At 53.3% G+C, this 21907-nt stretch overlaps 1 protein-coding gene across 1 annotated transcript in view; it reads right to left on the bottom strand.

Annotated features, from left to right (window-relative positions):
* Positions 1 to 21907, bottom strand: part of STAG2 (STAG2 cohesin complex component) — a 283462-nt gene that overhangs the window by 160940 nt on the left and 100615 nt on the right. Inside the window, exons 10-11 of the mRNA XM_075323911.1 lie at positions 17756 to 17829; positions 16289 to 16412 (exon numbers count right to left, since the gene is read on the bottom strand). Coding sequence (XP_075180026.1) covers positions 16289 to 16412; positions 17756 to 17829 — 198 coding nt within the window. The remainder of the gene's footprint in view (positions 1 to 16288; positions 16413 to 17755; positions 17830 to 21907) is intronic.

Below are 21907 nucleotides of genomic sequence, written 5' to 3'. Positions count from 1 at the left end.
CCATGGGTGTTTAGCTTCTGCCTCCGGAGGACACACAAAGTACTACACTAAAAAGTGTAGCTCCTCCCTCTGAGCTTATACACCCCCTGGTGAGCAGACCCAGCCAGTTTAGTGCAAAAGCTGAAGGAGAGTAGCCACCCACAAGTAGAACAGAGCAAGAGCCGGAACAACCGGAGACTCTGTCCACGACAACAGCCGGTGAGAACACGCGGAACAAGAAAAAATTGCCAACAGGCAACAGGGAGGGAGCTGGGTCTCCCAATACGGAACTATAAGAAAAAGAATTTACAGTAAGTAAACAAAATTCTCTTTTTCTTTATCGTTCCTTTGGGAGACCCAGACCATGGGACGTTCCAAAACAGTCCCTGGGTGGGAAATAAACCGAAAAAAGGCAAGAAGTAGGCAGAACCTAACTTCACAAATGGGCGACAGCCGCCTGAAGGATGAGTCTGCCCAAGCTCGCATCTGCCGAAGCATGAGCATGTTAAGGAATAACGTTTGGAACTCCATTCTATGTCTGAACTGGGTGCAAAAAACCTAAAAAACATCACTATGGGGAGATAAGGTATGCACACCAGTGACTATGGAAGGGGAATACATGGAATAGCAGAAACTGCTGTGTGAATACTGACATGAAAAATTCAATAGCTATTTGTAAGTATGAAATGTGAAAAATGGAACCTGCATTACTGCCATGAATATATGAATAAAGAGAAATTTAGCTACTGAATTGATCAATGCAGAAGAGCCCCAACACTACGCCAAAGTATTTCTCTACGTTGGGGTCCCTAGCTTGTGTGTGTCCTCTCATGCAGTTAAAAAACTTACCGTGTATGGGACGCTGAGACCCAGGCTATATATGCGTATAATGTGGATTGGCAATAGGTGTGTATGGGGAGGGTTCCTTTGGGAGACCCAGACCATGGGACGTTCCAAAGCTGTCCCTGGGTGGGAATAAACAGAAAAAACTAAGTAGATGGAGCCTAACTTCACAAGTGGGTGACAGCCGCCTGAAGGATGCGTCTGCCCAAGCTCGCATCTGCCGAAGCATGAGCATGCACTTGGTAGTGCTTCGAAAAGGTATGCAGGCTAGTCCAAGTGGCAGCCTGACAGACTTGTTGAGCCGTAGCCTGGTGCCTAAAAGCCCAAGAGGCACCGACAGCTCTTGTCGAATGTGCCTTGATCCCCGGCGGGGGAGGCACCTGAGTACTCTGGTAGGCGTCCGAAATGGTCGATCTAATCCAACGGGCTAAGGTCAGCTTAGAAGCAGAGAGACCCTTGCGCCGACCTGTGGTTAGCACAAAAAGAGAGGTGCACCGCCTAAGCGCAGCGGTGCGAGACACATAGATCCGGAGAGCACGCACCAGATCCAGAGTATGCAGCGCTTTTTCAAAGCGATGAACAGGAGCCGGACAAAAAGGAAGGTAGGGTAATGTCCTGGTTAAGGTGGAAGGGAGAGACCACCTTAGGAAGAAAGTCCGGAGTCGGACGGAGAACCACCTTGTCTTGATGAAAAACCAAAAAAGGTGACTCCGAAGAGAGCGCAGCCAAATCAGAGACTCTCCTGAGGGAAGTAATGGCCACCAGAAAGGCCACTTTCTGTGAAAGACGATGTGAGGTAAATCCGGAGATATGACGATAAATCATGATATTCAAGTATGTCAGGAAGCCCTCTCCTGGTGTCACCCCCCCTTTCCTTCACACAACTGGTTTAGCAACAAATCCCATGGCCATCTCCTGTGATATGGAGATGAGGTGGTGTGGGGACAATGGACACAGGATGACTCCCTGCCGTGACCCTGTAGTGGGGGCTGCTAGCTAGTTAGCAAGGCTATGGAAATAGCCAGACAGAACGACTCCAGTAAAAAATGGTTCATATCTCGCAAGCCATATTTCCGATAAATATGGCAACCATAAAAATGGTGTCTCCGCATGCGGACGATGCCGGCACACCCTTTTTATGGGAGCAGGACATTGGGAAATGCCCCAGGCGTGATATCAGCCAATGGGGAACTGGCAGACAGGTCATGAGTCCCCTCGTTCTGTAGCTAAATTCATAACTGTCACAATGAGAGCATTGGCGTCCGCCTACGACGCTCCCAGGCAAAGTTATGCCCATATTCCATGTTGGGATATTGTCCATAACTCCAGCCAGGGGTGGAGCAGTGCTCCCTGTGAGGTCACTAAGGTAGGAGGGGACCTGGATTGCCCAGGTTGATAACCCTACTTCGGCCATTTTCCAGTGTTCTTTTCGCTGGGGGCACGTGTAGGAAACATCTGTGGGAAGGATCCTAGAAACCTGGGTACAGCGCCCCCCTGTGGCCAGACGCAACAAGGTAACTGCTGGAACTGTGTATGCCTGTTTGTAACCCATGCTTTGATTGTAACTGTACTCTGACATATGTATATTCTGTAGATTCCCCATTGTATATATTGTAGTTCTAGTGTGCTTTAGGCTGATTAAATTATATAATTAATCTTGGGCTGTTCTGTTATCTCGATCTTGAATCCCACGTCTGTGTGTTCGGCTAATAGTTACCGTAAATCGGTTGGTGGCAGCGAATTGTGCCAAGGATTATTGTGGGGAGGCCAGTGAGATTCGGGGAGATTTTATATATTCCGCCCGCGGAGGTCGGGGGAATATATACCTTACTCTCACCGGGGACCCTTCAATAATCGGCATAAGTAGTATAGCGGCCTCCTGGCTTATGGTCGGGCAATTCCATAATTGGCCTGACTATAAGAGGGGCGCTAGAGAGCGCGTCACGTGCTCTGTCTGTCGGTCGGGAGGTATAAAGGAGGGGTGACCCCCACTTGTTACCCCCCGATTGTGACGTACTGGTAGCCAGCGCGGGGGATTTCTGAGTGACCCCCCCCGGTGGTTCGTGACATATTGGTGGCATAGCGGTGGGATCGAGATAATAGTGTGTGTGAGTGTGAGACCCATACTCCCAGACACTAAAGACTGCCTGCAGCAGCTGTGGCTGCTGGGGTCTTCAGACTAGCTCAACACTAGAGTGTCAGAGTGCAGATACTGTAAGGTGTGTGGAGGCATCAGGTGTCAGTTCTGTGTCAGTGACCAAAAGTCTGCAAGAATGGCTGATGGCACCAGGAGCAGAGCTATGCAACTGGCCAATGCTAAGGCAGGAGCCGAAGAGAGGGAGGACGGTGCTGTGGACAGCAATGAGGAGGTTGCCCACGAGTCCTCCAGGAGCTCGACGCCAGAAAACCGTTCTGCCGAGGACATTGCGCAACCTGGCACTGCTGGACAAGATGAGGAGGAGCTCACCCAAGGTTCCTCAACGAGCCAGATGCCAGCCCTCCGCTCTGAAAGGGACAGTGAATCGCCTAGCTCTGCAGCGTGCCGCAGATCACCACGTGCCATTCCACCGAGCCTGGGAGGCTCGGATAGCCTTCTTCAAATGGCTATGGCCCTTCTCCAGGCTGGAGACCAGAAGGGCTACAAGGAACTCCTGGCAGAGCGCAGGGCAGAGCGGCACGCAGAGCGTGAGGCTGCGGAGCGAGAGCGGCAGGCAGCGCGTGAAGAGCGAGAGCGACAGGCAGACCGTGACTACCAGCTGCAGCTAGCTCAGCTCCGGCCCTCATCAGCCACATGTGACCTTCGAGACACCAAACTTCCAAAGGTCCGTGTTGAGGACTTCCCAGTGCTGGAGAAGGATGGAGACTTGGACTCTTTCTTGACTGCTTTTGAACGGACTTGCTTGCAGCACCATCTGGACAAGGACCAGTGGGCCAAATACCTGACCCCCCGTTTAAGGGGTAAGGCCCTGGATATCCTTGGGGACGTGCCTGCTGAGGCAGATCAGGGCTACGACACCATCAAGCGGGCCCTGATCCAACAGTAAAACCTCACCCCAGAGTCCTACCGCAAGAAGTTCCGGAGCCTACAGAAGGGACCAAAGGACTCCTGGGCTGACCACCGGCGGGCACTTGCCCGAGCTGCCGACCACTGGACCCAAGGCCTGCAGCTTTCCACCGGACCGGAGATCCTGGACTTGTTCATCACGGAGCAACTCTTGTGGAACTGCCCTGAGGATCTCCGCCAGTTCATCCGAGACCAGAAGCCAAAGGGGTCCACGGCTACAGCTGCCCTTGCCGATGACTACACCAACAACCGGGCCCCTGAGGCCAGGAGAGCGGCCACCAGCAGCACCTGGAGAGGGGGTAAGATGAATTCTGCGACTGCCCCACCTGCCCCTAGACTGCAGGGGGTGTCCCCCTCAACTCCCCTCTCCAGGCCCGTGGCGGAACCAAGACGGTGCCACCAGTGCAACCTACCTGGACACTTCAAGGCCATGTGCCCTCAGCGTCCCAAGGCCCCGGCTCCGTCCCCGTCCCAAGGGCCGCCCAAGGTGTATTGTGTGGGTGGGGGTGGTGGTAGGTCCCTGGACAGCTTCCAACCTGTCACCGTCGGCCGGTCTGTGACCATAGGACTGCGAGACAGCGCCTCGGAGGTGACTCTGGTGCGGCCTGAGATGGTGTCCCCCCAAGACTTGATCCCTGGAAAAACCCTCGCTGTCTCCGGGATTGGAGGCACTGACCCGGCGCTGCCTGTTGCTGACATTTATGTGGACTGGGGCGCAGGGCGGGGGGTGAGGGAGGTGGGGGTAACTGATCGGATCCCTGCAAACGTGCTACTTGGGACAGATTTGGGGCAGATAACCTCCCAGTTTGGGCCCCCCCCAAGGGCTGAACCTTCAGCCCGTACTGACATGCCTCCGGACAATGTTAATGTGTTATCTATGAATGATGTAAGGGAGGAGGGAGTGAACTCTGATATTTCTGCTTGCATAGACACCATAGACACACACTCAGCTGCAGCTGTGACAGGGGAGGGGGTCAGAGAAAGGTGTGACAATGCCTCTACAAGTAACCAGCCTGTGAGCTGGGATCTGTTGCCCTCTGCAGGGATAAGCAGAGAGCAGGGTTCTGCAGGGGGAGGACCAGTGTGTGGGGTGGGGGCTACCACAGCAAATGTGGGGTCCCCAGAGATTTCACAGCGGGGTTCTGTTGCTGCAGGAGGGGAACAGGCAGGTGAGATTGGGGCCGGTCCAGGAGCGGAAGTGCTCCCAGGTAAGATCTCGGTGCATGGTTCCCCCACAACCGGGGTGTCAGGAAGCCAGGTAGGTCTGCCTGAACCGGCGACTTGGTCAGGAACGGAGGAGGAGCAGGCACGACCCACGGTCGCAGCGGCTGTGGCCGCTGTCACCCGCAGTGGGAGTGCTGGAAGCCAAGGGGCCTCCCGGAGGTCCGATAGCTCTTCCCCTTCTGACCAAGTGGCAGCCGAGTCAGGTGGAGGCCAGGACACAGGTCCCGGGGTACTGACTGAAGATGTGACAGTCTCGTCGATTCTGGCCACATCTAGTCAGGGGTTTCAGGCAGCGTTAGAAGCTGACGACAGCCTGAAAGCTCTTAAGGAGCAGGCGGCACAGCCTCCCTCGGACTCGGACCCGGAGCGAGTGGTCTGGGACCAAGGACGGCTGTACCGGGCCACGGTCCAGCAGGGTTCACCGGAGGCGTGGCCCAGGGACCGACAGTTGGTGGTACCCTATCCGTTCCGGACGGAGTTGTTGCGGATCGCACATGAGATTCCGATGGCCGGACACCTAGGGATCGCTAAGACCAAGGCCAGGTTAAACCAGCATTTCTACTGGCCAAAAATGGGGGCCGATGTGGCTGCCTACTGCCGTTCGTGTGAAACCTGTCAGAGAGTGGGGAAGGCGGGGCCACGCCCCAAAGCCCCACTAGTATCTCTGCCAATTATCGATGAGCCTTTCAGGAGGGTGGCTGTGGATCTGGTCGGCCCGCTGGCCATCCCCAGCAGCTCCGGGAAACGCTTCCTACTGACGGTAGTGGACTATGCCACCCGGTACCCAGAAGCAGTGGCCTTGTCGTCCATTCGGGCTGACAAGGTGGCCACCGCATTGCTGGAGATTTTCTCCCGAGTGGGTTTTCCCCAGGAAATGCTCACTGACCGGGGGACCCAATTCATGTCCCAGCTGATGGAGGCCCTCTGTAAGCAAGTCCAGGTGCGACATCTGGTGGCCAGCCCGTACCATCCACAGACTAATGGCCTGTGCGAGCGGTTTAATGGCACCTTAAAGCAGATGCTTAAGATGTTGGTCGACTCCCACGGGCGTGACTGGGAGCGGTATCTCCCACACCTGTTATTTGCTTACCGGGAGGTTCCACAGGCCTCAACAGGATTCTCACCGTTTGAGCTCCTGTACGGGCGACGTGTGCGGGGCCCCCTGGCTCTGGTGAAAGAGGCTTGGGAAGGGGATTTGGCCACTCCTGGAGTGTCGGTTATCGAGTATGTCATGCGCTTCCGGGACAAAATGCAGGCCTTGACGCAACTGGTACACGACAATATGGCTCAAGCCCAGGCCGATCAGAAGCGTTGGTACGACCAGAACGCTTGTGAGAGGACCTACCAAGTGGGTCAAGAGGTGTGGGTACTGGTCCCCGTACCACAGGACAAGCTTCAGGCAGCCTGGGAAGGCCCATACCTCGTGTACCAGCAGCTCAACCCTGTGACGTACCTGGTCACCCTGGACCCTGCCCGTGGAAGGCGGAAGCCCTTCCATGTGAACATGATGAAGGCACATCATGAGCGGGAGGCATGTGCGCTCCCCGTGTGCAACCTGCCCGAGGAGGGAGAAGCGGAAACCCTCTTGGATATGCTAGCCCAGGTTAGGGCAGGCGGATCCATTGAGGATGTGGAGGTTGGCCACCAGCTCTTGGAGGACCAACGGTCCCAGCTGTGGGCCACCCTACACCCCTTCCGGGGGTTGTTTACCAACCAGCCCGGAAGGACTGACTTGGCTGTCCATCACGTGGACACTGGGGATCATCCCCCGATCCGGCGTTCAGCATATCGGGTCTCCCTGGAGGTGCAGCAACACATGCGCCAGGAGATTGACGAGATGCTGAAGCTGGGGGTGATCCAGGCATCCAACAGCGCTTGGGCCTCGCCTGTAGTCCTCGTCCCTAAGAAGGACCGAACCACTCGGTTCTGCGTGGACTACAGGGGGCTCAATGCTGTCACGGTCGCCGATGCGTACCCAATGCCACGCATCGATGACCTGCTCGATCAGTTGGCCGGGGCTCAGTACCTGACCATCATGGACCTGAGCCGGGGATATTGGCAGATCCCCGACTCGCAAGGCCAGGGAACGCTCTGCCTTTATTACCCCATTTGGACTGTACGAGTCCACGGTGATGCCATTCGGGATGAGGAATGCCCCTGCCACTTTCCAGCGGATGGTCAACACCCTGCTCAAGGGACTTGAAGGGTACGCGGCCGCGTACCTGGATGACATTGCCGTCTTCAGTCCCACCTGGGAAGATCACCTAGAGCATCTAGCACAGGTGCTCAGGCGGGTCCACCGGGCAGGTTTGACCATCAAGCCGGGCAAGTGTCAGCTGGCCATGAGCGAGGTCCAGTACCTCGGTCACCGGGTAGGCGGGGGAACACTGAAGCCCGAGCCTGAGAAAGTGGAGGCCATCGCATCCTGGCCCACCCCCAGGACCAAGAAGCAGGTGATGTCCTTCTTGGGGACCGCTGGGTACTATAGGAGGTTTGTTCCATGCTATAGTAGCCTGGCAAAGCCCCTGACGGACCTCACCAAGAAGAAGCTGCCCTCTGCAGTCGATTGGACAATGGACTGCGAGACAGCCTTCCGGGCCCTAAAGGACGCCCTGTCCAGCCCGCCCGTGCTACAGGCAGCCGACTTCACGCGGCCGTTTGTAGTACAGACCGACGCCAGTGACTTCGGCCTCGGTGCGGTGCTCAGCCAGGTGGACTCTCCGAGCCAAGAGCACCCAGTCTTGTACCTGAGCAGGAAGCTGTTACCGAGGGAAGTGGCCTATTCCACAATGGAGAAGGAGTGCCTGGCCATAGTGTGGGCCCTGCAGCGTCTGCAACCCTATCTATACGGGCGCCACTTCATCGTGGAGACGGACCACAACCCCCTCAGCTGGTTGCACACCGTCTCTGGGACGAATGGGCGACTGTTGCGATGGAGCCTTGCGCTCCAGCAATACAACTTCACCATTCGCCACAAAAGGGGCCGTGACCACGGTAACGCAGACGGGCTGTCCCGACAAGGAGAGGTCGCGGACGGGCGCACGGGGGAACACCGGAGTGTGCTGCCCCCTAGCGCCCACAAAAGGGGGGAGGTGTGAGGTAAATCCGGAGATATGACGATAAATCATGATATTCAAGTATGTCAGGAAGCCCTCTCCTGGTGTCACCCCCCCTTTCCTTCACACAACTGGTTTAGCAACAAATCCCATGGCCATCTCCTGTGATATGGAGATGAGGTGCTGTGGGGACAATGGACACAGGATGACTCCCTGCCGTGACCCTGTAGTGGGGGCTGCTAGCTAGTTAGCAAGGCTATGGAAATAGCCAGACAGAACGACTCCAGTAAAAAATGGTTCATATCTCGCAAGCCATATTTCCGATAAATATGGCAACCATAAAAATGGTGTCTCCGCATGCGGACGATGCCGGCACACCCTTTTTATGGGAGCAGGACATTGGGAAATGCCCCAGGCGTGATATCAGCCAATGGGGAACTGGCAGACAGGTCATGAGTCCCCTCGTTCTGTAGCTAAATTCATAACTGTCACAATGAGAGCATTGGCGTCCGCCTACGACGCTCCCAGGCAAAGTTATGCCCATATTCCATGTTGGGATATTGTCCATAACTCCAGCCAGGGGTGGAGCAGTGCTCCCTGTGAGGTCACTAAGGTAGGAGGGGACCTGGATTGCCCAGGTTGATAACCCTACTTCGGCCATTTTCCAGTGTTCTTTTCGCTGGGGGCACGTGTAGGAAACATCTGTGGGAAGGATCCTAGAAACCTGGGTACAGCGCCCCCCTGTGGCCAGACGCAACAAGGTAACTGCTGGAACTGTGTATGCCTGTTTGTAACCCATGCTTTGATTGTAACTGTACTCTGACATATGTATATTCTGTAGATTCCCCATTGTATATATTGTAGTTCTAGTGTGCTTTAGGCTGATTAAATTATATAATTAATCTTGGGCTGTTCTGTTATCTCGATCTTGAATCCCACGTCTGTGTGTTCGGCTAATAGTTACCGTAAATCGGTTGGTGGCAGCGAATTGTGCCAAGGATTATTGTGGGGAGGCCAGTGAGATTCGGGGAGATTTTATATATTCCGCCCGCGGAGGTCGGGGGAATATATACCTTACTCTCACCGGGGACCCTTCAATAATCGGCATAAGTAGTATAGCGGCCTCCTGGCTTATGGTCGGGCAATTCCATAATTGGCCTGACTATAAGAGGGGCGCTAGAGAGCGCGTCACGTGCTCTGTCTGTCGGTCGGGAGGTATAAAGGAGGGGTGACCCCCACTTGTTACCCCCCGATTGTGACGTACTGGTAGCCAGCGCGGGGGATTTCTGAGTGACCCCCCCCCGGTGGTTCGTGACAGACGATACAAGGAAACTTCCCTAAGAGGCTCAAAGGGGGGTTTCTGCAATACCGTGAGAACCAAATTAAGGTCCCAGGGATCCAAGGGCCGCCGGTAAGGCGGAATGATGTGAGACGCGCCCTGCATGAAGGTGCGGACCTGAGCCAGCCGAGCGAGACGCCGCTGGAACAGAACAGACAGAGCTGAGACTTGTCCCTTGAGAGAGTTGAGGGACAGACCTAGCTGCAAACCGGACTGTAGAAAAGACAGAAGGGTCGGCAAGGAGAAAGGCCAAGGAGGATGGTCGGTAGAGCGACACCAGGATAGGAAAATTCTTTAAGTCCTGTGATAGATCTTAGCGGAGGAAGACTTACGGGCCCGAATCATAGTGGAGATGACTTCAGGAGGAATACCAGAAGCCGTCAAAATCCAGGACTCAAGAGCCACGCCGTCAATGTGAGAGCCGCAGAATTCAGGCGGAAAAACAGACCTTGCGAGAGAAAGTCTGGACGGTCCGGGAGATGCCACGGCATCTCTACAGACAGATGGAGAAGGTCTGGATACCAAGCTCGCCTGGGCCAGTCCGGTGCAATGAGGATGACTCGATGGCCCTCCATTCTGATCTTGCGCAGGACTCTGGGCAAGAGAGCTAGAGGGGGAAACACGTAGGACAGACGAAACTGGGACCAGTCTTGAACCAGAGCGTCCGCGGCGAATGCCTGAGGATCGTGGGAGCGAGCCACGTAAACAGGAACTTTGTTGTTGTGACGAGATGCCATTAGGTCCACGTCCGGAGTGCCCCACTTGCGGTAGATTGACTGAAACACTGCCGGGTGCAGGGACCACTCGCCACCGTCCACGGTTTGACGGCTGAGGTAATCTGCCTCCCAGTTTTCCACGCCTGGGATGTGGAGTGCGGATATGGTGGACTTGGAGTCCTCCACCCATTGAAGGATGCGTTGTACCTCCAACATTGCCAGGCGGCTGCGTGTCCCGCCTTGGTGATTGATGTAGGCAACCGCTGTCGCGTTGTCTGACTGGACTCGAATGTGCTTGCCCGCCAACAGGTGGTGAAAAGCTAGAAGAGCTAGAAGCACGGCTCTGGTTTCCAGCACATTGATCGAGAGGGCTGACTCGGACGGAGTCCAAGTGCCCTGCGCTCTGTGGTGGAGACATACCGCTCCCCAGCCGGATAGACTGGCATCCGTGGTGAGGATCACCCAGGACGGGGCCAGGAAGGAGCGCCCCTGAGACCGAGAGAGGGGCCGAAGCCACCACTGAAGAGAGCTCCTGGTCTGTGGCGACAGAGCCACTAGCCTGTGTAAGGAGGAAGACCGCTTGTCCCAACAGCGGAGAATGTCCAGCTGCAGGGGGCGCAGATGGAACTGGGCAAAGGGGACAGCTTCCATTGACGCCACCATTTGACCCAGCACCTGCATCAGACGCCTGAGGGTATAACGGCGGGGCCTCAGCAGAGAGCGCACTGCCAGTTGGAGGGACTGCTGTTTGACTAAGGGCAACTTCACAAGTGCCGGCAGAGTCTCGGACTGCATGCCTAGGTACGTGAGACTCGGTCGGAGTCAGAGTGGATTTGGGAAGATTGACCAGCCACCCGAATTGGGCTAGAGTGGCGAGAGTGAGCGAGACACTCCGCTGACAGTCTGCGCTGGATGAAGCCTTGACTAGAAGGTCGTCCAGGTAAGGAATCACTGCCAACTCCTGTAGGTGCAGAACCGCAATCACTGTAGCCATGACCTTGGTGAATACCCGAGGGGCTGTGGCCAACCCGAAGGGGAGAGCCACAAATTGGAAATGATCTTCTCCGATTGCAAAACGTAACCAACGCTGGTGTGAGACTGCAATTGGCACATGCAGATAGGGATCTCTGATGTCGATGGACGCCAGGAAATCCCCTTGGGTCATTGAGGCAATGACTGATCGCAGAGACTCCATGCGAAAATGCCGCACCTGAACATGCTTGTTGAGAAGCTTGAGATCCAGGATGGGCCGGAAAGTACCGTCCTTTTTGGGAACTAGGAAGAGATTTGAGTAGAAACCTCTGAACCGTTCCCGGGCGGACACCGGTACAATTACTCCGTTTGCCTGCAAGGATGCCACGGCCTGTGAGAAGGCGGCGGCCTTGGAGCGGGGGTGGGGGGGGGGAGGTTGAGAGAAAAAACCTGTTTGGCGGATTGGAAGAAAATTCTATCCTGTAGCCGTGGGAGACGTGTTGAAACCAAGCGTCGCCAAAGTGGGAGAGCCTGCCACCGACCAAGGACGTTGCTGGAGCGGGCAGATCGTCACGAGGAGGCTGCCTTAGTGGCAGCACCTCCTGCGGTCTTCTGTGAACGCACTTTTGGGCGCCAGTTGGATTTCTGGTCCTTGGCTGAGTTAGTGGACGAGGCCGAAGGCTTAGAGGACGACCAGTTGGAGGAATGAAAGGAGCGAAACCTCGACTGATTCCTACCCTGGGCAGGTTTCCTGGCTTTGGTTTGTGGCATGGAAGTACTCTTCCCGCCAGTAGCTTCCTTAATAATTTCATCCAGCTGTTCTCCGAACAGCCGGGACCCAGCAAAAGGGAGCCCAGCAAGGTACTTCTTAGAAGAAGCATCTGCCTTCCACTCTCGAAGCCACAAGATCCTGCGGATAGCGAGGGAATTAGCCGAAGCCACCGCAGTGCGGTGAGAAGCCTCCAGCATGGCAGACATGGCATAGGATGAAAAGGCCGAAGCTTGGGAAGTCAAGGAAACCATTTCGGGCACAGATTCCCTGGTGAGGGAATGCATCTCCTCTAGAGAAGTAGAGATGGCTTTGAGAGCCCACACTGCTGCAAAAGTCGGGGAAAACGAGGCCCCCGCCGCTTCATATATGGATTTGGCCAGAAGGTCAATCTGGCGGTCAGTGGAATCCTTAAGGGAGGTGCCATCAGCCACCGAGAACAGTCCGGGCTGAGAGCCTAGACACCGGAGGGTCTACCTTTGGGGACTGAGGCCACTCCTTGACCACCTCAGGTGGAAAGGGAAAACGGTCATCAGAACCACGCTTTGGGAAGCGTTTGTCAGGACAGGCCCTGGGCTTGGACACAGCGGCCTGAAAACTGGAGTGGTTAAAGAACACACTCTCTGCCCTCTTAGGCGAGGTAAACTGGTGCTTTTCTGCCAGAGAGGGTTGCTCCTCTGATACTGGCGGATTAAGATCCAGAACAGAATTAATGGAAGCAATCAAGTCACTAAGATCTGAGTCACTTTCAGACAGGTCAATGGGGTACATGGAGTTAGCCTCCGAGCCCCCTGTAAAAGCATCCTCCTCATCCTGCGAGTCCGCTCTTGAATCAGAGCCGCGGGAGGAGGAGGGAGAGGGAACCCTACGTCTCTTCTCAGGACGACTGGGTCTGGGACCTGATGATGAATCCTCTGTGAGCTCCGGTCCTGAGAGAGCCCTAGCAGCAGAGGCACCCCGTGAGGGGGGCTGATGCATATTCAGCAAAGTCCTGGACAGATGTCCCATGGACTCAGAAAAAGACTGGGAGATAGACCTAGAAAAGGATTCTACCCAAGCCGGGGGCTCAGCCACAGGAGCAGGAGCAGCCTGAGAGACCACTGGGGGAGAGACTCCAGGCTGTGGCACCGCCAAAGTAGAGCAGGCATCACAATGTGGATAGGTGCTTGGTTCAGGCAGCAGGAGCTTACATGCAGCGCATACAGAGTAAAGCTTTGGAGCCTTGCTCCTCGTGCGAGACATGCTGCTGGAGTGGGGGCTCTGCCAGAGAATGAACCCCAGAGAGTATATACAGAGGTCCACAACCAGAGCCGGTTGTGGCTTACCAGACCGCTGTGCTGCGCAGAGCGGTGTTGTGTGCCCTCCAGATCCCGAAGCCCAGACCCCCAAACACAGCACCTCAGCAGGGATGCAGAACGCAGACCAACGCTGAGAGAACTCTGAGAAAATGGCCGCCGGAGCGAAGAGAGGGGGCGGGACTTGCATGAAGAGCGGGATCTGGAGAGCTATAGAGACCTACAGGGGAGGAGACACGCACAGCAGTGGGGAGTGTCCCTCCCCTGTGCAGAACGGCCGCCGGGAGGAGCCGCGCTGTCCCTCTGCATGAGTGACATGCGAGGACAGTGAAACGAAGCTAGGCCTAAATTTGAGCGGCGAGGCCGACGCGCAGGCACCATCGGCGCGGTTCTCGGGCGAGAGCTAGAGAACCTACCGGAAATGTCAGAAAATACAATAAGCACACTCTCCCCCAACAAAGCACAGGGACCCCCAAATATAAACGTCTCAGGTACTTAGCTGCTGAGACGCAGGGCCATGTCCCTGGGGATGAGTGCTCCGGTCCAGCAGGGTCCTGAAGGGCTGCGGATGGACACCGGTCTCCTGCCAGGCATGGAGACCGTGCTGGCTCCCACTTCAAGCCAGAGCCCAGGAGGGATGGTGAAGGAGCACGGCATGTAAGGCTCCAGCCTAGGAAATCAACCTTACAACACCGCCGACACAGTGGGATGAGAAGGGACATGCCGGGGGTCCAGACGTGGACCCACAGTTCTTCAAACTCATTCCAAAAGGGAAAAATCATATGAGAATGCATGTGTGGATGTATGCCTCCTGAACACAAAGCAATAAACTGGCTGGGTCTGCTCACCAGGGGGTGTATAAGCTCAGAGGGAGGAGCTACACTTTTTAGTGTAGTACTTTGTGTGTCCTCCGGAGGCAGAAGCTAAACACCCATGGTCTGGGTCTCCCAAAGGAACGATAAAGAAAAACCCACTCCGCAGGTGTCTGTCGTAATCCGTCAAGAGCTATAATGGATGTCTATAGTGGTGGATTCCGCCGTAATCCGTCACACGACAGAATAATGTGCTGGATTCCGTCATGTTCTAGACTGAGCATGCCCAGCATGTTTGGCACTCCCATTGGGCTGTCCCAAACACAAACGGATCATGACTGATCCGTCAAAAAACGGACGCACAGTGGATGTAATGGACGCGACAGATCAGTTTTTTCCCAGGATTCCTGTGAATGGAATCGTGTGAAACACATTCGTTGCATCAGTTGACATCTAAAAAACAATGGATCAGTCGTTGCGTTGCAACGACGGACCTGATGGATTTAAAACAGAAGTGTGAATGTAGCATAAAGCACCAAGAAATGAGCACAACCGTAGACCACCAACGTTAGGGATATTACCCCTCCCCACATCTTTACATCACCAGGGTAGTTTTAACATTAATATTTTTTTTTTGCTTTTTTCTGCTGTCCAAACCTGGGTGCAACTTTTAGTCCCAAAAACAGAATACAGTATCTTTGCAACAGACTTTGTGGCCAATAATTACAGTCTCAAGTAAGTCTAAGGGTACCGTCTCACTAAATGACGTATCAGCGATTCCGACCACGATATGACCTGGTCAGGATCGCTGGTGCGTCGCTACATGGTCGCTGGTGAGCTGTCAATCAGGCAGATCGCACCAGCAACCAGTGACCAGCCACCAGCGACGCATGGAAGCGATGCTGCACTTGGTAACTAAGGTAAATATCAGGTAACCAAGCAAAGCCCTTCGCTTGGTTACCCGAGGACACCACTTAGCGCTGGCTCCCTGCACCCGTAGCCAGAGTAAACATCGGGTTAATAAGCAAACCGCTTTGCTTATTTACCCGATGTGTACTCTGGCTACGTGTGCAGGGAGCCGGGACTGGCAGCCTGAGAGCGGCGGATGCTAGTAACCAAGGTAAATACCGGGTAACCAAGCAAAGCGTTTCACTTGGTTACCTGATGTGTACCTTGGTTACCAGCGTCCGCAGCTGTCAGAAGCCGGCTCCCTGCACATTCGAATTGTTGCTCTCTCGCTGTGAAACACAGCGATGTGTGCTTCACAGCGGGAGAGCAACGTCCAAAAAATGAACCAGAGCAGTGTGCAACGATCAGCAATTTCACAGCAGGGGCCAGATCGCTGCTCAGTGTGACACACAGCGAGATCGCTAATGAGATCACTGCTGCGTCACAAAAACCGTGACTCAGCAGCGATCTCGCTATGTGAGAAGTACCCCTAACCTCAGAAGTTGATCCATGGAAGTTGTGTGCAGCAGAGTATCAGCTGTAATGTACCGCTGAAGCCCTGTGTGCGGCTGCTGCAGGCATACACAAGCCTCAATGCCATCTTCTATCCCGATGCGGATCTATCTGATCAGCACAAGGCAGGAGTGAAAGCTGTAAGGGCAGGCACATATATAAAGCTGTACAGATACTGCAGGTCCCGAGTAGCTGAGGGACCTTTACCAGGCACATTGCTTCAGAGACTGATCACTATAACACCTGCACTGTTTCTGCTTAATATTCTGCCTTTCTTCTTCTCTTTCTGCATTCGGTATCTGATGAAGATCTGACCAAACGTCATATGGATGACTGGTTTGCTAATGGAATAAAAATACCCACTACATTTCTAAAGCAGTGCTAAGCTTCATAAATGTACATTAGTCAGTCACCCTGATGATTGCTATATGGTAATAATAAGTAGCTGACAAATCCATTCCATGACTAAGAACTGAAGACAAATTAGCATGCTGTACTAATAAGTAATGTGAGGCACAACTGTAACATCTGTGCTGGCATCACCAGTACGTCACCACATTACTGCGACAGCCCTCACCGAGCTGTGGGGATTGGATGACCAGGACTGGTCAATACCAGTAACAGCATGCTGGAAGCTTCAACTGTACTACTAGCATTAGATGGAGCATTAGTTTGCGGTTTTATTTTTCAGCAAATTTCTTACTTGCTACAATTGCTATGGTGTTAATTCCCTATAAGCTAGTATTTCTGTTACTTGCCTTGTCGTGCATTGTCCAGCCCACATATTTCAGATAGCTGTCATTCAGGAAGGCATCACTGTACATTTTCATCCAGACCCCAATCTCTTCTATACATATTGCTCTTATTTCTGCGATAGCATCCCTGACAGAAAAGAAAGAAAAGAAAGACAACTTAACATTTATTCCCTGGCAGACGTGTTAGGCAGCAAATGGCTTAAAATTATTCATATAACATAGTAAAACAGATTTTAATTGTCAAAGCAAGAAGTGTCTTTACAATGTAGGAAAAGGATAAAAATAAAGACTGATACAGAAATTAATGTAAAATTAAAAAGTATATGTCTCAAGCGTGAAATCCTGGCATATGAAGGCTGTGTGATTTCAGCCTCAGGTCAGTACACCCATATAACACCTGTCAGTGTGCACGTGATGCAGATTTCACCCTTTGCATTGCATTTTAGCCTGCGATATGAGGCCCTGGTAAACTCTCCATTAAATTCATTATACTTGTAGCAACAGCAACAGGCCATGAAGCACCAGTCTAATTGTAAGGGGTGGCTCACACTTGCCTATAAAGAGACAAGTGCAATGCTAGAAAAAAGAAATCACATTGCACAAGGACCCATGGTATTCAATGGGGCAATTCTGTTCTGTGATTTTTCCCTCAGTTGTAATCTACCTTGGGGAAAAAAAAAATCATAGCATGCAGCGTTGGCAGAGTAAACTGGCCAAAACTGTAAGATTATGGGCATAAAGGAAAATAAAACCTGATGGCACGCACACCATCCATATGCAGCCGGATACATTACTATTCTGCATAGAGAACTATAAGTGGTCCTGTAAATGTAGAATAATAGCTGCTGAGAAAAAACAAACGCATTGCATATGGATGCCAAGCAAAAAATAAATAAATATAAAATCACACACTCACATAACATATGGAATACCAAACAGATTTCACTCATCCAACTTTTCTGGATAAGAATGGGATTGATTTTTTAAAAGTGATGGAAACCTGAAGGGTCCTGCAACTCTGCGGTGCTAGTTAGGTGACATTACTAATCTGGCATAGCATTATGGCTTCTAACAAGAACAGAAGCCACACACTGATGGCTAAAATGTGACAGCATCCATTTATACCTAGGGCACATTATTACCCAGCAGGAGGTACAATAGTCTTAGTAGCCACCCTGTTGATGTTGGGTGCTGTGGACTATGGCGTAATCATAATGAATAATTGCAGCATCTCAAGAGTTTATTAGCTTGGATCAGAGTTCTCTCTGATCCCGACCATTGCCGCTCGCTGTCCATTTGAACTGCGTAGTCTAAATATTCACTGCCCCTATAAAAAGGTACAGACCTGGTCCAGTGCTGGAAATTTATAGAACAGAGCAGGATGGGGTTAACAGTTCATACATAGCTTGAATTCACAACAAAGTGTGCCATCACTAAAGAAAGTTTGATAAGGACTGAAAAAACACATACCTGTATCTGTGAACAAAAACCCCTTTAAATATTGCATTCATCATATTTTCTATTTCATCCTGGTTCTCTTGTAACTGTAAAGAGACAAAAACGGGACCTAATTAGTCACCAAAATGTATATACCTAAAGCAAAATATTCGTACATAGCAATAAGGTAGGAAGCATATTTGGAGAGCAGCGCTGTGTAGGACTCGGCAGTGTCAAGCTCAGTAACTGCAGGGCCTGCTGATACGTCATCAAAAGGTAATGGTGCAAAAGAAGGGAATTTTGTTTACTTACCGTAAATTCCTTTTCTTCTAGCTCCAATTGGGAGACCCAGACAATTGGGTGTATAGGCTATGCCTCCGGAGGCCGCACAAAGTATTACACTTAAAAGTGTTAAGCCCCTCCCCTTCTGCCTATACACCCCCCGTGCTCCCACGGGCTCCTCAGTTTTGGTGCAAAAGCAAGAAGGAGGAAAAAGAATTATAAACTGGTTTAAAGTAACTTCAATCCGAAGGAATATCGGAGAACTGAAACCATTCAACATGAACAACATGTGTACACAAAAAAACAGGGGCGGGTGCTGGGTCTCCCAATTGGAGCTAGAAGAAAAGGAATTTACGGTAAGTAAACAAAATTCCCTTCTTTGTCGCTCCATTGGGAGACCCAGACAATTGGGACGTCCAAAAGCAGTCCCTGGGTGGGTAAAATAATACCTCGTAAGAGAGCCGTAAAACGGCCTCTTCCTACAGGTGGGCAACCGCCGCCTGAAGGACTCTTCTACCTAGGCTGGCATCCGCCGAAGCATAGGTATGCACCTGATAGTGTTTCGTGAAAGTGTGCAGGCTCGACCAGGTAGCCGCCTGACACACCTGCTGAGCCGTAGCCTGGTGCCTCAAAGCCCAGGACGCGCCCACGGCTCTGGTAGAATGGGCCTTCAGCCCTGAGGGAACCGGAAGCCCAGCCGAACGGTAAGCTTCGAGAATTGGCTCCTTGATCCACCGAGCCAGGGTTGATTTGGAAGCCAGTGACCCTTTACGCTGGCCAGCGACAAGGACAAAGAGTGCATCCGAGCGGCGCAGGGGCGCCGTACGAGAAATGAAGAGAGTGCTCTCACCAGATCTAACAAGTGCAAATCCTTTTCACATTGGTGAACTGGATGAGGACAAAAAGAAGGTAAGGAGATATCCTGATTGAGATGAAAGGGGGATACCACCTTAGGGAGAAATTCCGGAACCGGACGCAGAACCACCTTGTCCTGGTGAAACACCAGGAAAGGGGCTTTGCATGACAGCGCTGCTAGCTCAGACACTCTCCGAAATGAAGTGACTGCTACTAGAAAAACCACTTTCTGCGAAAGGCGTGAGAGAGAAATATCCCTCATTGGCTCGAATGGTGGTTTCTGAAGAACCATCAGCACCCTGTTCAGATCCCAGGGTTCTAACGGCCGCTTGTAAGGAGGAACGATGTGACAAACCCCCTGCAGGAACGTGCGTACCTGTGGAAGTCTGGCTAGGCGCTTCTGGAAAAACAGAGAGCGCTGAGACTTGTCCCTTAAGGGAGCCGAGCGACAAACCCTTTTCCAGTCCAGATTGAAGGAAGGACAGAAAAGTGGGCAAGGCAAAAGGCCAGGGAGAAAAACCCTGAGCAGAGCACCACGACAGGAAAATTTTCCACGTCCTGTGGTAGATCTTGGCGGACGTTGGTTTCCTAGCCTGTCTCATAGTGGCAATGACGTCTTGAGATAACCCTGAAGACGCTAGGATCCAGGACTCAATGGCCACACAGGTTGAGGGCCGCAGAATTCAGATGGAAAAACGGCCCTTGAGATAGCAAGTCTGGTCGGTCTGGTAGTGCCCACGGTTGGCCGACCGTGAGATGCCACAGATCCGGGTACCACGACCGCCTCGGCCAGTCTGGAGCGACGAGGATGACGCGGCGGCAGTCGGCCCTGATCTTGCGCAACACTCTGGGCAACAGTGCCAGCGGAGGAAACACATAAGGGAGCTGAAACTGCGACCAATCCTGAACTAAGGCGTCTGACGCCAGAGCTCTGGGATCTTGAGACCGTGCCATGAACGCCGGTACCTTGTTGTTGTGCCGGGACGCCATTAGGTCGACGTCCGGCACCCCCCAGCGGCAACAGATCTCCTGAAACACGTCCGGGTGAAGGGACCATTCCCCTGCGTCCATGCCCTGGCGACTGAGATAATCTGCTTCCCAGTTTTCCACGCCTGGAATGTGAACTGCAGAGATGGTGGAGGCCGTGGCTTCCACCCACATCAAAATCCGCCGGACTTCCTGGAAGGCTTGCTGACTGCGTGTGCCGCCTTGGTGGTTGATGTATGCCACCGCTGTGGCATTGTCCGACTGAATTCGGATCTGCTTGCCTTCCAGCCACTGCTGGAACGCTTTCAGGGCAAGATACACTGCCCGTATTTCCAGAACATTGATCTGAAGCGAGGACTCTTGCTGGGTCCACGTACCCTGAGCCCTGTGGTGGAGAAAAACCGCTCCCCACCCTGACAGACTCGCGTCCGTCGTGACCACCTCCCAGGATGGGGGTAGGAAGGATTTCCCCTTCGATAATGAAGTGGGAAGAAGCCACCACCGAAGGGAAGCTTTGGTCGGCTGAGAGAGGGAGACGTTCCTGTCGAGGGACGTCGGCTTCCTGTCCCATTTGCGTAGGATGTCCCATTGAAGAGGACGCAGGTGAAACTGCGCGAAAGGAACTGCCTCCATTGCTGCCACCATCTTCCCCAGGAAGTGCATGAGGCGCCTCAAGGTGTGTGACTGACCTTGAAGGAGAGATTGTACCCCTGTCTGTAGTGACCGCTGCTTGATCAGCGGAAGCTTCACTATCGCTGAGAGGGTATGAAACTCCATGCCAAGGTATGTCAGCGATTGGGCCGGTGTCAGATTTGACTTTGGAAAATTGATGATCCACCCGAAACTCTGGAGAGTCTCCAGGGTAGCGTCGAGGCTGTGTTGGCATGCCTCTAGAGAGGGTGCCTTGATCAACAGATCGTCCAAGTACGGGATCACCGAGTGACCCTGCGAGTGGAGGACCGCTACTACAGTAGCCATAACCTTGGTGAAAACCCATGGGGCCGTTGCCAGGCAGAACGGCAGTGCCACGAACTGCAGGTGTTCGTTTTCTATGGCGAAGCGCAAGAAGCGCTGGTGCTCTGGAGCAATCGGTACGTGGAGATAAGCATCTTTGATATCGATCGATGCAAGGAAATCTCCCTGGGACATTGAGGCGATGACGGAGCGGAGGGATTCCATCCGGAACCGCCTGGTCTTTACGTGTTTGTTGAGAAGTTTCAGGTCCAGGACAGGTCGGAAAGACCCGTCCTTCTTTGGGACCACAAACAAGTTGGAGTAAAAACCGTGGCCCTGTTGCTGAAGAGGAACCGGGACCACCACTCCTTCTGCCTTCAGAGTGCCCAGCGCCTGCAGTAGAGCCTCGGCTCGCTCGGGAGGCGGGGATGACCTGAAGAATCGAGTCGGGGGACGAGAGGTGAACTCTATCTTGTAACCGTGAGACAGAATGTCTCTCACCCAACGGTCTTTTACCCGTGGCAGCCAGGTGTCGCAAAAGCGGGAGAGCCTGCCACCGACCGAGGATGCGGAGTGAGGAGGCCGAAAGTCATGAGGAAGCCGCTTTGGTAGCGGCACCTCCGGTGGTCTTTTTAGGACGTGACTTAGACCGCCATGCATCAGAGTTCCTTTGATCTTTCTGAGGCCTTTTGGACGAGGAGAATTGGGACCTGCCCGCGCCCCGAAAGGACCGAAACCTCGCCTGCCCCTTCCTCTGTTGGGGTATGTTCGGTTTGGGCTGGGGTAAGGATGTATCCTTTCCCTTGGATTGTTTGATGATTTCATCCAAACGCTCGCCAAACAATCGGTCGCCAGAAATTGGCAAACTGGTTAAGCGCTTTTTGGAAACAGAATCTGCCTTCCATTCCCGTAGCCACAAGGCCCTGCGGAGTACCACCGAATTGGCGGCTGCAACCGCCGTACGGCTCGCAGAGTCCAGGACAGCATTAATAGCGTAAGACGCAAATGCCGACGTCTGAGTGGTTATGGACGCCACCTGTGGCGCGGACGTGCGTGTGGCTGCGTCAATTTGCGCTTGACCTGCTGAGATAGCTTGTAGCGCCCATA

The sequence above is a fragment of the Anomaloglossus baeobatrachus genome, chromosome 9 (assembly GCF_048569485.1).
Source record: "Anomaloglossus baeobatrachus isolate aAnoBae1 chromosome 9, aAnoBae1.hap1, whole genome shotgun sequence".
Classification (NCBI taxonomy): domain Eukaryota; kingdom Metazoa; phylum Chordata; class Amphibia; order Anura; family Aromobatidae; genus Anomaloglossus; species Anomaloglossus baeobatrachus.
This window is presented reverse-complemented; position numbering and strand designations above follow the sequence as displayed.